The following is a 17,041-nucleotide window of genomic DNA, read 5'->3' on the forward strand; positions in this document are numbered from 1 at the left end:
TAATAATAAAAACAAGCAATTAAGTAAATCAATTGGAATGAACAAAATTTTTTTTTTTGATGATGATGGGCTTCACCAAAAGAAAGTTGATCAATATTATGAAATGATTTCTAAAATTTTATTTTATATAAAACTAAAAATTAAATGGAATTTAATAAAATAATATATAAAATATTTTTAAAACTAATCTAAGAATATATAGAAAAAATATCAATCAACAAAATATTAAATGATAAAACTGAAAAAAATCTAATTATAAATAAAAAGAACAAAAAATGATCCGAATCGACTTAGGTACCTCAGAATAAGATATCTATTTAGAAAGCAAATAAGATTTTTTATTCTACCAAGCCTATTTCCTAATCAATTTAATGTTAAAAAAATAAAATTAAAAAATAATAATTAAAAAGCACAAAAAATAACTTAAATCAATTCAAGTTAGCTCACTAAACACGTGATTCAAGTCGTGACATCAAGATAGCATAATAAAAAATCAATTTAAAAAAATATATTGTTTAATTCTCAACCAACTCAATGTATAAGAATAAAATTGAAAGTAAAATTAATTAACAAAAAGAATAAAAGAATAATCAAAATAATCTTAAATGAACCTATTAAATTTATTATTTAAGTAATAAGATCGGGATAGTTTCATGAAAAATAAATAAAAAAAATAAATATAATATTAAGAAATAAAATTATTTTTTTAAAATTTGATTAAAAAAATCAATCGGTAAAACAAAGAAATAAAAACACTTGATTACTTGTGTATTAATTCAAATCTTGACCTGTTCAATTGTTGCTGTCACCATCATGTCTGATAGCTATCCCATCGCATGATGTAAAATCTACGAAGCATTTGGACCCTGCGATTGCTGTTATTAACAGTATCGTCAGTTTTATCATCAAGGTGATTCAAATTCCAGTCCTTTTCATAATTTAGCTGTTCATCATCACCGAAGAAAAATTTGGTCGATTGTTTGGAAAAAGAAGAAGAAGTATATCTCAAATCACGTGGCCTGATCACAAGTCGGCATTCTCCTTGCCTGAATCAAGGAAAGCTACCCCGTGACCAGCCTTTCTTCAACCCCAGCTAATTTCATATTGTTGATTACAGGACAGAAATGGGTAATAATGGGATTGATCAGTGACTGTTTGGGAGTTATTTTTAAAATTTGAATTTTTTTTCTTTGAAGTAATATATTTTTGATATTTTTAAATTATTTTGATGTACTGATCTCAAAAATAATTTTTTAAAAATAAAAAAATATTATTGACACACTTTTCTAAGTAAAAAACACTTTGAAAAGTAACAACACTTTCAAACGCTCTCTGAATAATTGATACTTGAGGTTTTGATAAATCAGTTATTTATTTATTATATTTGAATCATGTTCATAATCTAATATATATATATATATATATATATATATATATATATATAATTCTAGATTCTTATCTTGAACAGGAATCATTTTTTTCTAGAAAATTTTATGGATCAAGTTTTATAACTGGTTGACTTGCCATGACCGAGGAGATAAGAAAGGTCTTCACATTAGAATTAAAAAGATGTTGTATTTTGTAGTTAATTTTGGAATTTTATTTTATTTTTTATCTGAATCATCGTAGTCATCATCATTATGATTTTTGTTTCGTGTGGATCGATTTAAATCCTATTTATTTAAATTATTGTGATTCCTATCTTGAGTATAAATTATTAAAATAAAATTATTGTGATTTCTGTCCAATCCTTTCTTCTAAAAATTGTATCATCTTCCTTCACTGGTTTTTATAAGTTCTGCCGAGTAAATGATCTCAATAATTAATTAGATTAGAAACAATTGTGACTGTGAAGGTCCCGAGCTGACATCACAAGAGTGGTCTACTGAATTGGTGAGCAGACTGAGGAAATTAAAATGCTCTGGTGCTGCTGGTAGGGGCCAACCAAGAGTTCATCATCTGCTCGGCTCCATCAGACAGACAACTGGTTCTATGCCACCTCTGGCCCCGCCCCATGTTTCTTTTCCAAATCAGTATTCTATCAGTAAAGTCTGATGATGACTGTGGATTTCATGAAGAAAACATAAAATGTTACAGGGATAATATAAACCCTAACGCTTTTTTTTTTTTATATAAAAAAATCTATATTGGTATTTGGATATCTTAACTAATCCCATAAATTTTAAAGTTAACGACCATGTAAGTCTCCAGTGATTATTATATAAGCAACTATAAGATTCAGACATGAAACCACAAAAAAAAATAAACCTTTTAAATTCAAGTTTTTACCGTTAGCCACCATTTAAATAATTAATCCTACCACTCTTACTAAAACCACCGAGTTCTGGCTAGCTAGCTGGTCTGATGATAATTACTGCTTGAAAGTCTAACCTTGATAGTTTTTCGGTGTATTTTGGAGATAGTATTAATTGTTGGTTTTTATTTAGAAATATATTAAAATATATATGTTTTTAAATTTATTTTTAATATAGTACATTAAAATAATTTAAAATAAAAAATTCAAGATTTTTAAATACTCCGTGCGTACACTTAAATTGGGTTAGGTGCGATTTCCCACCTTCCTTCCTGCAAACTAGTAAACGTGTGGGCTGCGAGGCAGGTCGAAAGAGAAAACTGGACAATAAAGTTGAAAATAACTTGATGGCGCATCTTTGCCTAACATTTTTGGTTAACGATTCCATCGAGGGAACAAATATGAGCGTGCAACCAGCCTTATTAATACATTAGATTCGGTAACTTCATGTGACTGGTTCTGTTAATATAAGCTGTTTTTTTAATTAAAAATATATTTTTTATTTTTAATATCAACACAATAAAATTATTAAAAAGTATTGATTTGACACACAATAATAATTGCTATTTTTTTTATTTTCTCTTTCCGCCCACAATTTACCCTTCAAGCTTAGGAATAAACCAAACTTCCTTGAAAAAATTATTTTTATATCATTAAAAATTATTATAATTACTAGTCACATTTTAAACTCATACCAAACATCATGTTGTCATCCCAAGAGCATCAATTCAAGGTCAATAATTATTCACTTAAAATCCAATCCTTCTCATAAAATGGAAAAAAAACCTTAATTCCTACAAAGATATTTTTTTTACTTTTTACTTTCCATTATCTTCATGCCAGCCATATTGTGTTCGAGGAGAGGTTAAATAATAAGAGTGAACTATTACAAAATTAATTTTTAAAGTTGTAAAAATTAGTTTTTAGATACATTTGATATTGTCGGTGAAAAGAGTGATAAATAGTTAAAATATTAGTAGTGAATGAAAGGAAAATAAAATATTATTTTAGTGTGTATTTCGGAGATAAAAAGTGAGAGATTATGAGAATAAATTAAAAGAATCCGACGGTTAAATTTAGAGAGTAAAACTCAACATTATTTTTGGCTAATTTAATACTTGACTCAATAGAAAAAATTTAAAATCAAAAGATTTACTTCTCTTATAATTTTAGGTTTAAATTCCGTAATTACTAATATTGATGGCCACTAGAGACTAATATAATTATTAATTTCAGGACCCATAAAAATTAATCGAGATATACACAAACTGGTCCGAACACCTCGCATTAATCATAATAAAAAAGAATATATTTAACACTCTTAAAAAGTTCCTCTTTTCTACATCCTTGAGATTTTACAAGAATAAAATTTATTAATCCATTTACATAATCACCAAGCATACCAAGGAAAAAGAGAGGGAGAGGGAAAGTAAGAGGTCATGATTGACGAACAGTGCACTATTTAGAGTTTGGTGAGAGGTATTATCGTACGCGAAAAGTAAAACCTTGAGATGGAGTTTGGGCCCATCCAGCTTTTTTTTTCTTCTACTTTTAACTATGTTTTTTTTATTAAAAAATATATTAAAAAATATATTTTTTTATTTTTTAAAAATTACTTTTAATATTAACATATCAAAATAATTTAATATCATAAAAAAAATTATTTAAAAAATTCTAAAAAATACAAACACACCATACCACTGTCGTCGACCAAAAAAATATTTTAAAAAAGGGATTTCGATCGCTTGGAAAACATGCCAATATTCCTCGAGAAATTGTTCTTCTTGTTGTGATGCCAAATTTGGTGTGTTTCGAAACAAGTCTTGCAGCCCTGCGAGGGCTCCATACAACTGGTGAGAACAGTGGCCCCATTTTGTACTGATTCTTGAGAGGGATTCCATTTTTCTCTCCCATGTTCTCTGATAATTTTCTGAGAAATGAGAGAATCTTTCAAGGGTTCTCATCAATATCAATTTCTCTGTTTTGGAGGCAGAGAAAAATGGGAAGAGAGCGAAAGGTGTGCACAAGAAATCAACAACAGCCAGAAAGCAGTCACATGGAGAAGAAAGCCTCCAACAGGTTATTACTTACCAGCACCAAGGAGCAGCACCATTGTTTCTGAATTAACAAGCATATTTCTGCTAATCTGCAGCCAACACCAAATCGCAGATGGACGTAGTTTTCCAGCTGTTTTTCATATTTCAATATCCACATGCATCAAGAAAGCATGCACCAGATACTGATGCAGTGCCTCCTAGTCAACTACTTGCACGATAACATATTAGTTAATCCATCAAAAATCAGATATTTTTCTGTCAATCAAATGGGGCCTCAATATCCTCTGTTTCCATTATATAGCAGACTGCATGAGTTAATAACAAATATACAAGATATGTACATTATGAATAACTTAATCAATTACAAAATCAAAGAAAATGAAGAAATTTTCTTCCAGTGACTGCACACACAGAATACTAGGGCAAGCTATATTCTTGGGAAAACTAATCCTCACCATCACGCTAACACTCTCTTTCCTACTGAAAATAAATCATGACTCCCAGGGAATTAAATATGGCTGAAGAGTACAGACATGGAAGATTATTTCCCAAGGATCATCTTCATGCAGAAAAATACTCGTGGCGGAATATATATATAAAATCTAACAAAATTTGTCTCTATGATCTACCCTTTCCCGCGGATGCTTCTCTCTGACTACGGAAGTGACTGAGAAGTTGCTGTGCCTACATAACACATGCAAAAACATATATCATCTAACAAATCTATCCATCATCACCATTAAATATCCAAAAACTTCTTGGTCTTCATTACCCTATAGTTGAAATAAAAGCAATGACGTCCTTTCTAGATCAAAATAACAGAATATCCTACATAATATAAAGGAAGGGAGCACTTGTGATTTTACCACAAGGGAACATGACCATAATCATCCCGTCATGCTTCGTTTCCTTATGGGCAAAAGGCACCAAGGTGCAGAGTACAAACAAGAAGGAAAAGAAGAGATTAGCTGCATACCTTTTCCTTCGCTCTTGGGGTGCCTGATTGGGACAACGCAACAAGTGGAGGAACAGCCCCTTCTTGCAAAACAAGGGTACAAAACTTGGGACTACTAAGGCACAGTTGCATCAGTATGGAGGCAGCATTCTCCTTTCCTCTTTGAGATCCTGATTCAACAACCTCAACCAGCAATGGAATGCCTCCTGCTTTTGCAATGGCCAAGCGCCCTTCCCCAATTGTTGACAAGTTTGCAAGAAGAGCGACTGCCTTGTCAACCATCCCAGTGACAGGATCCATCAACTCAACAAGATACTTCACAGCTCCAGCTTGAACTATACGAGCCTTGTTTTCATGAAAGATAGAAAGGTTAAACAAGGTAGTGGCTGCATCCTTTTTTCCTCTTAAAGTCCCAGAGCTAAGAAGATCCACCAAGGCTTTGACTGCACCAGAACGGCCTATTTTGGCTTTGTATTCTTCTAAAACAGAGAGGCTGAATAGAGCGGCTGCAGAATTCTCTTTGGCACCATCATTTCCTGATCTTAAAACATGAATAATTGGTTCTATTGCTCCCGCTTCTGCAATAATGGCTTTATTATCTTCATTGATTGAGAGGTTCAACAAGGCCGTGACAGCGTGCTCCTGGGTTAGCTTCACTTTTGAGGACAGCAGTGAAAGTAATGGTCTGATAGCACCAGAATGGCCTATAATGATTCGATTCTCCATGTCATGCTTTGCTAGAAGCCGTAGTTCTTCAGCAGCTTTAGTCTGTACTTCATTTGATAGGCTTTTAAGCCCTTCAACCAACTTCTTTACTTGAGAGGTCTTAGTTAGATCATGAGATCCTGAGTCAGAAAACTGAAGGGAGTTTGTTCTGCTATAGTTATGGCTTCCATTGCTGGCCATATCTACTTGCGTTTTAGGACTGTGAAATTGCATTCCTGATGAGCAGGGAGACGATCCCTTTATGTTATTTGAAGGAGAAGCAGCAGGGCATTCAGATGTTATCTCTCCTGACAAGTCATTCACATTGTCATGCTTGGTTGATAGCTTCAACATCTCATCTGATACTGGAGGCACATATTCAATACTGGAAATGGCACTCGAGGTCGATTCACTCCTGCTATGTATATATGAATGTCCATGGGATGGATCAAAGCTTTCAGTCCCCATGATGTTATAACGGTTAAATTCTTCACCACTTAACCTGGATGAAACACCAATCACCTGTTTCTCAAGTCCATTTCTAACTTCAACAGATGATCTTGACGTAGAATTGCTTCTGTGCAAAGAGCAACGGTTACGAAAACTATCCAAGTGCAATAAATCATGATGTGATGAGGCTAAGACATGATTATTACAGTCAGAGTGGCTTGAAACTCTTACATTGTTTTCCTCACACCAATTTGCTATCATGGCTTTGACAGTGTAATTGGGAATAAGATTTGTATGAGAGAGTGTTTGACGGGTCCTAGGGCAAAAGGTCAGCCCATGATCAAGCCACTTTTGGATGGATACCCTATCATAAGTTTGACCAGAAGCCACGATCACAGGATCTAGCATGAGCTCTAATGATAACGGACAACGAAAGTATGGAGGGATTGGGGCACCACTCTTTGGATCACGGTGCTCAACTTTAAGCAACCAACTACGTATCTGAGTGATGAGATCCACAATTTGGTCAATTTGATACAAGTACCCTTCTGCTTTATTGATATGAACATTTGTCCTCTCCTTTTCCACTGCCACACTTTCTTTCAGGAGTTCCTGATTTGATGTTAAACTAAGTGTCTCGATAAGTTTCATAAGATGATCAGTGCAAGGAACAACATCATCTTTTAGACTTCTCAGAGCCTCTTCTATAATCTCTGTTATTGTTTCATGCTTCAAACCTTGAAGTTCCTGCATACAGTGCTGGAAACATTTTACCAGAAGTCAGTCTCACACTGGATATTTGCATCTAAACAACTAGAGCTTCAATCTAGATTAAACAACATAAAAAAGAGAGATAAAGTTTTAAAAAATATAAAAGAACGAATTAAAAAAGTCAGTCACTGGGAACTGTTAAGTTACAAAGAAAACAGAATGAAAGAAACAAATTTTCAAACTTTCTCACCTGAGCAATAGTTAAACTAGAAGTGGTTGGAGAACCCTGCAACAATCTACATAATACTTGACAAATCTCCAGGGCAGAGCTCTGGATTTTCTTCAATAGGGCTTCACTTTGCTGGACCTATACAGAGAAAAATCCATGTGCCAGTTAAGAGTTTGAATCTCAACCATCTCCAGCCATCCCAAACCAGAGATCATGTGTTCGAAAATCCTAAACAGCTACATTAAATTGCCAAGGAAAAAGAAAGGGAAAAGGAAAGGAAAATTAGAGATCCCCAAACAGTTTCAGGTTGCATTTATTCTCTCAACTTGCAATCCTCACATGATCTTATAGAATTCATTTATGTTGGTTTCTTTGGCATGGGTTAGAAAGAAAATTTCAGACTGACAGTACATCTACTAACAGAAGACTATTTTTGTATTATTCTTTCAACAAAATATATGAGCTTCCTGATGGAAAAACCACCACATACTGATAAAGAATACAATATTTTGAACTCCATTCAAAAGCATTACACATTGTATATCTGATCCCGCTAAACACAAACAAGCTGTTACGAATTACTCACACTGCAAATCCTGCTCATCTGTGGACACCACTTCTCCATAAATTCTCGAGCCTCATTAACGGCAGCATCGAGTTCTTCACACTCTCTACATAGGATTTCATCTGAAGATATGTTGTAATCATCAACTTCATCAAGCACTGGTTTCAAATGCTTTAACATTATAACCATGATCTCGTAATCCTTTTGAATAGGCATATACTTCTTTGTCTGACATGAAACGAGATGCATGAATCGAGAAATACTGTTGATAAGACATCTTACAGATGACGTTTCCATTGACCTGCTTTACATAAGGCATAACAAAGAGATTGTTGCATTAAAACAAAAGAAGAAGAAAAAAGACTTTTTAATGGAAAAGGAGTTTTCAATGAGAATAGTGTCAAAGCCTGTTACTTTATTATGACAACAATGATGGGTTTGTGGTTCTCGATCACAAGTTTTTTCATGAAATGTAAACAGGATTTCACACATCAAGACTTGTGTTCTTCATTTCACGAACAGACAAAAAGGTTTATCCAGAAAACACTGAATTTATACAAATCTCTTATCATGTAGACATGTAAATGCCAAGGATGAACGGGCATCAGACCATCAAACATGCATATAAATACAAAAATTATAAACAGCTGGCCCCTAAGGAAGCACCCCCATCAATATTTGATTGATAATTAATTATCATGTGTGAGCCTAATCAACTAGCCAAGCCTGACAGCAAACTCCACACGCACACAATCAACAAGTCAGTAAATCTACAAAGTGCAGCACTGCCATGGTGCTCGTGCCCAAATCAATGAAATGCTTTCCCTCCCAATAAATCTTAAGAAGTTCTACACTCGGTTGGTCGCGGCATTTTACGCACTCTGTTTCCACTTGCCACAAGAGCTCCTATCCTAGGCACCACGACTGTGCACTCAAGTTATCCCATGGGGTCTAAGAAGTGGCATCATTAAACACAATGGAAAGCTATCTCAAAACTCAACCCATCTAAGAAAATTCCCTTCTACAGTGCTGGACACACTGTAGCTTGCTGCTTACTTGAATACAGGGATTTTCCATGGGAACAACAGGATATATAATTTCAAAGGTTGCTGAATGAGCAGAGAACAATCAGCAAGCAAATTATTGGTAAATAAACGGTATTTATGTCATCTAATCCTACAATAAAAGAAAGATGAGCCTTTCAACAAATATTTTAAAAATATGCAAAAAAGTCATTTGCTTGAATTTACTATGGCTTTGACACAAGTAAGACCTTGCCTCTTGAGAACAAAAGGTACTTGGTCAATTTACTACTACTACTATTTTTTTTTCATAATAAGGTGATACCAATTTTATCATATCCAAACAAAGAAAAAAAAAATCTTGACTATCCGTCAAAGCCATTCTATCTAAAAGACTATTTCCCTGATTGCCATCAATAAAACAAAAGGTGGAATTCTGTTGATAGCTTTTATATGATGACTATCATTTTCACTATACATTTGGTTGCTAATAAAGCCAGAAGAATTAAAATTTAAAATCTTTGATCTCTGTAAATTCAACATAAAAAAACAAGAACGTCAATTGCTTATAATCTCATAAAACACCATTGATGAAGTAAAGCAAAACTGATCACTCTAAATTCAAGACAGAACAACAGGAACCTAATCACACAAGCATCATGTGACCAAGAAGAACGGGAGTCCCATTCACTTCTGGAAACCAAAACATAAGATCCACAGTTACTCTTTCCTTCTCAGCTTCCTCAGCAATCTAATATATCTAGCCTCAAATTGCCTAAGAACAGAACCATAAAACCAACCCAGCAAAACAATATCAACCCAAAAATACCACCCACTTGTTATATCATAATTTCAAAGAATTTCACACAGCAGCCCACAAGAACACCAAAGCATGAATCCAGAAACAGAAAACGACTGATCAAGGCAATACTTCCAAAGAGCACAAATTGTACACGAAAAAAGTAACATTTCTTGAGCATTACCAAAACCTTGTGATCAAAAGAATACCTTTATAATCTATATGAGGGGCTCAAGCTGGTGAATTAAGGCATAAAAATCAGATCTTGATGGACATAGACGACTTGTACAGAAGTTACCAAAGATTCATGCTTTATGCCATGAAAAATCAGTGTAGGTAGAGAACTGATGCCCAGCTCTCATAACAAAGCTGCATGAGAAAGAGATTGTGAATAAAAATTGAGGGAAAATAAAAGAAAAGGGTTAAAAAATCGTGGGACCCTTTGTGTTTCTATTATTATTTGAAGGGGCCCTTTATGATTGGTTGCGGATTTGTTGTGTTTTTGTGGGGGAAGAAAAATTAATTAAAGAATCATGATGAACAGTGGATAGAGGGAGATAGAACGAGATTAGTAGTAATGTAATCATGATTAGTTGAGGTTTATATTAGATTAGGAGAAGGTCTATAAGTGAAAGTCAGGGCACCTTTTTCTTTTTTATAACTAATTTGCTGACGCAATGGCAGAAGCATCATTGGGATGCCAATGTTATTAAATCCGGTTTAATCCATCCGGTTAATTTATGAACTTGTTAGAGCCTGTTTTTAAAGTACTTGGATGACTTGTAACCCTTGAATTTTTTTATTTTTTTAAATTATATTATTTTCATTAATCCGGTTTAAACTATCCAATATGTAATCTAAGTTTTAAATCGGTTTATGAGTTCATTTAGATTTAATAACTTGAATAATAAACCCTTTGAATCTTCCATTAGTTTAATTTGCAAATTGTAAATATTAGGTTAACAAAATAAATCCCTTTACATGGTTATCAAAATTGGGATTTAAAAAATAAAAATAAAATCATAAAAACTATCTTTTAGGTTAAATTCTAACATCATCGCCGAGATCAGTAGATGGATAAGAAAATCTCCTGCTGACCCACTCAACAAGTGACTTGTTGTCTCTTTTAATATCTTAGATGCTTACTCGAGTGAAGGAAAAAAAATTAGATTAATTTTAAATATCTTCATGGATTGTATATGTAAGCATGTCATCATCTCCTGATAGCTACATGAATCCCGTGACTGGCAAAAATCCACTCTTTATCTGTTTAAATCCTCAAGAAAATTTGCTCTAAGAAATAGATTGAGTTTAATGATTCGTCTATGAAACCTTGATACAGTTGCAATGCTATCATGATAACAGGAAAACAGGCACGGGGAGGGGACTTGGGCAACTGTTCTGCTCAGCTCATTACATCTTGAAGGTGTCCGTGTCTGTATATTCAAGCACGACAACTTTCTTGTCCTGCCCTGTCTTAATTACAACGCACCAGCAGTTTACTTTCTGTCGCTTGAGGTGTTTTCACTAACAACTGCCAGCTATAATCTGTCCCAGCTATGAACACTATTGGTGCAGGAGGGGAAGCATCATGACTTTTCACATCTAACCAGAGGCATATTTCCTTTCTATTACGTTTACAGTAAAGCTCATTAAAGTGTTGGTGTGACACCACTTAGAGTAAAAAAAGACAGCATCCAATACTAAAAATGTACATAAAAATAAGAAAAAAGAAAACCTCCAAAAGTGCTTGTGCAGGAATGGCCAGCCAGGTCGGCAACATGTAAAAATGATGTTTTTTCGTGCTGAAGCTGACAAACGTGATGTTAGGCTCTGTTTGGAAACTCTGTTTTCTGCTATTTAAACTCGTAACTCCTTTCTAGAAGAAAAACTACTAAATTTTCCAATGGCGGACAGTCATCCTTGAGAATTTGAGATTAGGGTAAAAGTCTACACTCATGACTACCCGTTTAGAGTACGGTGAGAAGTGGTTTAAACTGCACTTTATATTGGTCATAATTTTTAAAATATTTGATTAATCAATATATATTATAGTTCTGAATTGGTTATGAAAAACTCTCTTTTATTACCCAATTATACAAAAATATAATTTATAACTTATCTTAAATCTATATTTTTAAAAATCATAGCCATGAAAACTAACAACTATAAGAAAATTAAGGGAAGTTATGTTTATCTCATAATTAGTTCTTACTTGAAATGATATATCTTCTTTTTATGGAAGTAAACTTTTTACCAAGCATTTCTACTTCTAAAATTTGATCGAAAACAGCATAGATATAGATTGACGAACCAAAATGTTGAACTCAAAAAAGCTGCTTCTGTTCTTTACCAAACTAAGGTCAACAATCGTATCAATTAAACAACATACTTTGATCTCCTCCGTCCAAGCATTAATTTTTTATGTACCGACAAAACTACGTTTTCTGCCGTGTACGCTCTGCAACCTCTTTCAGGGGACATTTTCATCGAGGAATGGATGGTTCCCATGTGGGTTGATGGACATGGGAGATAGTGTTACGGTTCAATTCCAACGCTTTGCTTTCTTTGGTGGGCTGGCAGGAGTACTCGTGTGAGTGTTCAAGCAAAAAGTAAGTGAATTTCAACTTTCAAGAAATGCTCGCTAACATGTATGGGATTTTGATCAAGTAGGGAACACATGGCTTTGTTTTCGGAATGGTCCACATGTGTCCTAGTAGCTTCTTCACAAGTAGGATGCCAGATCTCCTGAAGGAAAAAACTGCCGGTGGATTGTATATATACTCAAGGAAGGAATGATTCCTTGTGTCTTTTCAATTCTTTTAATTCCTTGTAAACCACCCTTCCTACCTTACATCCTCCAACGAAACATGGTGCAGGAAATCTGGAAAAAGCAAAATATGGAGCCATCACTTGGTATACTTTTTGTGGAAAAATGAAACTACAACACTTTTCTTTCATTGCGAGGAATGTTCAGCAATCAAACAAACAAATAAAAGAAGCAAGAAACCAACCAAAGAAGTAGGGATTAAGCTTTCGTGGCCTTCAGTTCCAATGTGAGGTGACATGCGATGGTTTGCTTGATGCCCCAGATAGCACAAGTCTCCTAGTAATGCTGCTTCTTGCGTTGGTTAGCCACAAATTATCCATTGAGAAACTTCACAAAGCAGAGTTCGATCTCGTAGTCCATACTGCACTTAGGTTTCTGCTGCCTAGCAAGAATTGCCTCCTTGCATCTTTTTTCCAAATGGAACTAATATATAGAATAAGCTCACGCATCAACATCGAAGATGCAAAGATAAAATCAAACTTTTTACAAACCCAAGTGGTATTGTTTTGCAGGTTTAATAAGTTAACTGTAACAATAAAAAACATCATTACTTTTAAAAAAATTAATACGACAATGGTTAAAATATTTTTTTATCTGGCCAACTCTAATATTATGAACTACTTAGAGCCAATTCAAATTAATAAGAACAAGTAAAGTCATGATAGAAAATTATTTTGTTTCATTTGACATTTAATTTAATTTTTTTAATTAAAAACAGGCATGATTAAATACAAAATTTAAATAGCACAACACGGTGCAAAATTATATTTCTTTACCTGTGATAATTAATTGTTGATCCAGCCTGCTCGCAATGTAGCATGGGCAGCGAGAGAGAGAGAGAGTTGCAATCTTGTCCATGTTAACCCAACAAGTTGATTTGTAATTTATTTGGCTAGGAAAGAATATAACACCAGAACCAAGTTTATTGTGTTTCCACTCACCGTGGCAGCAAATATCAAAACGGCCGCAATAATTATTACTGTGCTTCTGGCGATGTTTCTCCCTCAAGGTATTGAACGACAAATGTATGTGCACACAGCGATAGCAATTTCATAAAGCAGCTTTCCTTTCAAGAAAAGAAAAAAAATAGAGTAGGTTTCCTTTCATCCTAAGAAAAAAGAAGCAGCAGCAGCAGCAGCAGCTTCGAAACAAATCTCATCTGCCAGTGGAAAGCATTAGAGAGGATTTGACGGGCTAAAATTATCACCTTACATATAGTCATACAAAGAGAATAAGGAAACAAAATTATATGAAGACAAAAGGGACACCTCAAAACTAATCTTCATCTGCCAGTTGAGCTATTGTCACATTGAACTACCACTCAGCAACTCCACCAGTTCGCCTTTCTTCATCTTTGAAAACCCTTTTACACCGCGAGACTTTGCAAGCGCTCTCAGCTCAGGTAGCTTTAAAGAACTCAAATCCTCATGTTCAATTAGCTGTTGTTTTTCACCATCCCCATCAACATTATCCATGTCTGAAGATTCACCTTCAGAAAGCTCATCAAACACATCCCCACCAGCAAAAGAAGGCTCTGGCTCTGGCTCTGAATCCAGCTCATGCTCCTCCTCCGCAACCAATTCTGGGTCCAATTCAAGCTCCTGAGTGGTGTCTGGGAGTATCTCAAACTGCTGCTTTTTCTCACCATTTAAATTTAAATGAGATGTAGAATTAACAGGGTCCTCGCTTGAATAAATGGGCTGAAATTTCACTTGAGGTACTGGAGACTTCCGTCGGAAATTCGAAGGTGGCCTGGTAAAAGAGGTGATGGGCTCTAGGACATCATTCCTTTCTTTCTTACTTGAATCAAAGAAACTTGTGCTTTTAGCTTTCTTGTACGTTCCATTCTCTGGCTGGTCTAAACTCAAGTCTCCACCGCTGATATTGCCTGTTTTTTTCTTACCTTGCTCAACTGAGTGTTTCCGGAGTAGCTTGAGGAGGGAATCCACAGTTTCATTTTCTCTACCTTTTCCTTGTGAAGCTTCAACCTTTTTTTCTTCTTTGACTGCAGCTCTTTCACGCAGCTGAGCTTGTACCTTCCTGAATAGCTCAACAATCTCCTTCTCTCTTGGCCCAGGGGCAGCAGTGGCTTGGAACTTTGGGGTACCAGAGAGGGAGAGTAGTGGCCCATTCTTTGATGTTAGCAGATCAGATTCATCAAGGTTTTCAAAACCATTTCCCTCTTCATTTTGCCTGTTTCTGTTTCGTGAAAACCCCTGTTTGTTTTGCCTAGAAAAGTCTGGGTTTCTCCTATGACCGCCAGAACTTTTGCACACAATGGATGAAGCCCTGGAGGAACATTTCATCTTTCCAAACTGCGCCTGTGAATGAACATAGTGGACACCACGAGAAGAACAAGGAGATACAGCTACTGCTCTACCAGAAATTCCTGAGCAGGGGAGACACCTGCCTTCTGATGATCCATAACCTACAAAAGGCATATATCCGTACAAAAAGGAGAATTAGTCTTGAAGTTTATGACATTATACATGTGATGGGAATCTTGACTTAATCATGAGATTGATACAATGAGAGGATCAACAATAATACATGCTTTTGACAGTGACTAACTTAAATGTTCATATATACAAAATTTCCAATTTATGCTGGAAGTAGTGCTTCCAGCATCACCCAGCACACTTTTACAGATTCCATGCATTATAGAATTTTTTCATCTTGAATGATAACGCATTTATGATGATGAAAGACTACTTTTAAATGCAAGTGCATTTCTATGAAAGTAAATCAAGAATGTAACAGTTTCTCATGCAATTTAACAGTCAGCAAACCAACACCAGTCCTCATCTCACCACAAAGATTCGCACTAGTGCACCACCAACCACCACCAGCCCTCATCTCACCACAAAGATTCGCACCAGTGCACCACCAACCACCACCAGCCCAACATCATTCCTCTCAAAAGTCAGTCAAGGAGCTGAACTCAAACCAGAACATCAAACATAAAAGTTTCTTCCCATCCAGCTCCTTGGAAACGAAAGAGGTATTCGATCATATTACTTGTACCCAAAGACAAGGGTAATCAAGGATTTCTTATATCGGTTAAAATGATACAATTTAAGTGACAACACAAAAGGTAAGGAATGTAAAACAAGAGTTTATTCCCATCCATAGCATCCAGACGAAATATTTTCCCATCAAACAAGCAGTGTTTTGATTGTCTATACCGTCTCAGGTAGTTAACTGGCACCTTGACCAGCCTCAATTACTTAACACACCTTGACCAGATAACTCTAACACAGTCACAAGCAGCCATGAGTCACCACTCACCACCAACCAACTACTAGGACCTCATCATAATTAACCTCATCAACACCATGAACATTTCTAGCTCCAGCTCTGCCATCACAATTGTGGTTTTCACCATACAAGCAGCCACATACTTTTAAGGATTCACATACGTCATACCCTAAGCAACCTGACCCTTGGAAACATATCGCCAAAACAATCTACCAAGCTCATGTCCCATTTCCTAACGCGAAACCTCTTGTTTCCTAACAGTATTCTCGCAGCGCACATGGAAGACCTCGCTCCTTGCAACTGAGCGAGGTATGCCATTGTGCCTGATGATGCTGAAAATTATGCAAAACTTATGGGATAATATCTCTGTTAAAAACCATAAAGCATACAAAAGCTAAACAAGAAGTCGAAAACAAATAGGTTTGCCAAAAATAAAAGGTACCATAAAATATAAAAGAGACCATTTCAATTTAGAACAATCAGCTCAAACACCTAGATTCAAGATCTAATACAAAAATAAAATAAAATTCAAAAGCAAGAAAAAAAAGTGGCATGTTTAGGGGTTCCCAGAAAGCCAACCAGCAAAACACAAGCAAGCAATTGAATCAACAGAGTGAAAGGTACATGGTCAGTAAATGATCAGTTTTGAGATAAGAAACGAAACCCAAAATTTAAAACAATCTAGGAGACAACAGAGAAGCCCGCTCTTTACTTGTTAAACCTAGAAGTCATTCTATCAAACACATGGTGGGCAACAATCTTAGCTTGCAAGAGCTTTCAAAATTAAGTTGCAAAAGTGCCAACAAAACCCCAGTACTCTGTTGGGAAGCAAACGGAACGCAGAGAACAAAACGATAACTAAAAAACAGCCTCTTCAAACACCCAGTTAGGCCAAAACCAAGATTTCTTTTGTTCTCACAGCAACCAAACAATGCTAGAGAACGTACAGGGGAGTGAGAATGAAGGTGAAAAGGAGTACCTGGAAGGTTCTTGGTGACAAGATGGACTGCTTGCGACATTGAACGAACTAGTTTATAGCTTTTGGCTTAGCAGTGACGCGTTTGCATTTTACTGTGTTGTTTTCTGTCTTCTTAATATTTTTTTTCTCTGCAGTAGTCTTGAGATTTTATACAGCCATTGATAAGG

General features: G+C 35.3%; 2 protein-coding genes and 1 long non-coding RNA gene across 3 annotated transcripts; all 3 read right to left on the bottom strand.

Moving 5' to 3' along the window:
- Window positions 1-4,638: 4,638 nt before the first annotated feature.
- LOC133692139 (U-box domain-containing protein 3-like) lies at window positions 4,639-10,348 on the bottom strand. The gene is made up of 5 exons (XM_062112859.1): window positions 10,017-10,348; window positions 8,008-8,287; window positions 7,443-7,559; window positions 5,348-7,240; window positions 4,639-5,055 (listed from the first exon to the last, which is right to left on the bottom strand). The coding sequence occupies exons 2-5, from the start codon at window positions 8,281-8,283 to the stop codon at window positions 4,990-4,992; spliced, it is 2,352 nt and encodes a 783-aa protein (XP_061968843.1). The 5' UTR covers window positions 8,284-8,287; window positions 10,017-10,348; the 3' UTR covers window positions 4,639-4,989.
- A 1,780-nt stretch (window positions 10,349-12,128) lies between these two features.
- Window positions 12,129-13,407, bottom strand: LOC133691353 (uncharacterized). Its single transcript, XR_009841648.1, has 2 exons — window positions 12,822-13,407; window positions 12,129-12,691 (listed from the first exon to the last, which is right to left on the bottom strand). It is a non-coding gene; the product is annotated as an uncharacterized LOC133691353 (long non-coding RNA).
- A 278-nt stretch (window positions 13,408-13,685) lies between these two features.
- Window positions 13,686-17,030, bottom strand: LOC133691351 (rho-N domain-containing protein 1, chloroplastic-like). Its single transcript, XM_062111819.1, has 2 exons — window positions 16,875-17,030; window positions 13,686-15,065 (listed from the first exon to the last, which is right to left on the bottom strand). Exons 1-2 carry the CDS (start codon window positions 16,912-16,914, stop codon window positions 13,942-13,944), a joined length of 1,164 nt encoding a protein of 387 aa, XP_061967803.1. The 5' UTR covers window positions 16,915-17,030; the 3' UTR covers window positions 13,686-13,941.
- Between the last annotated feature and the right edge of the window lie 11 nt (window positions 17,031-17,041).

The sequence above is a fragment of the Populus nigra genome, chromosome 4 (assembly GCF_951802175.1).
Source record: "Populus nigra chromosome 4, ddPopNigr1.1, whole genome shotgun sequence".
NCBI classification, from domain to species: domain Eukaryota; kingdom Viridiplantae; phylum Streptophyta; class Magnoliopsida; order Malpighiales; family Salicaceae; genus Populus; species Populus nigra.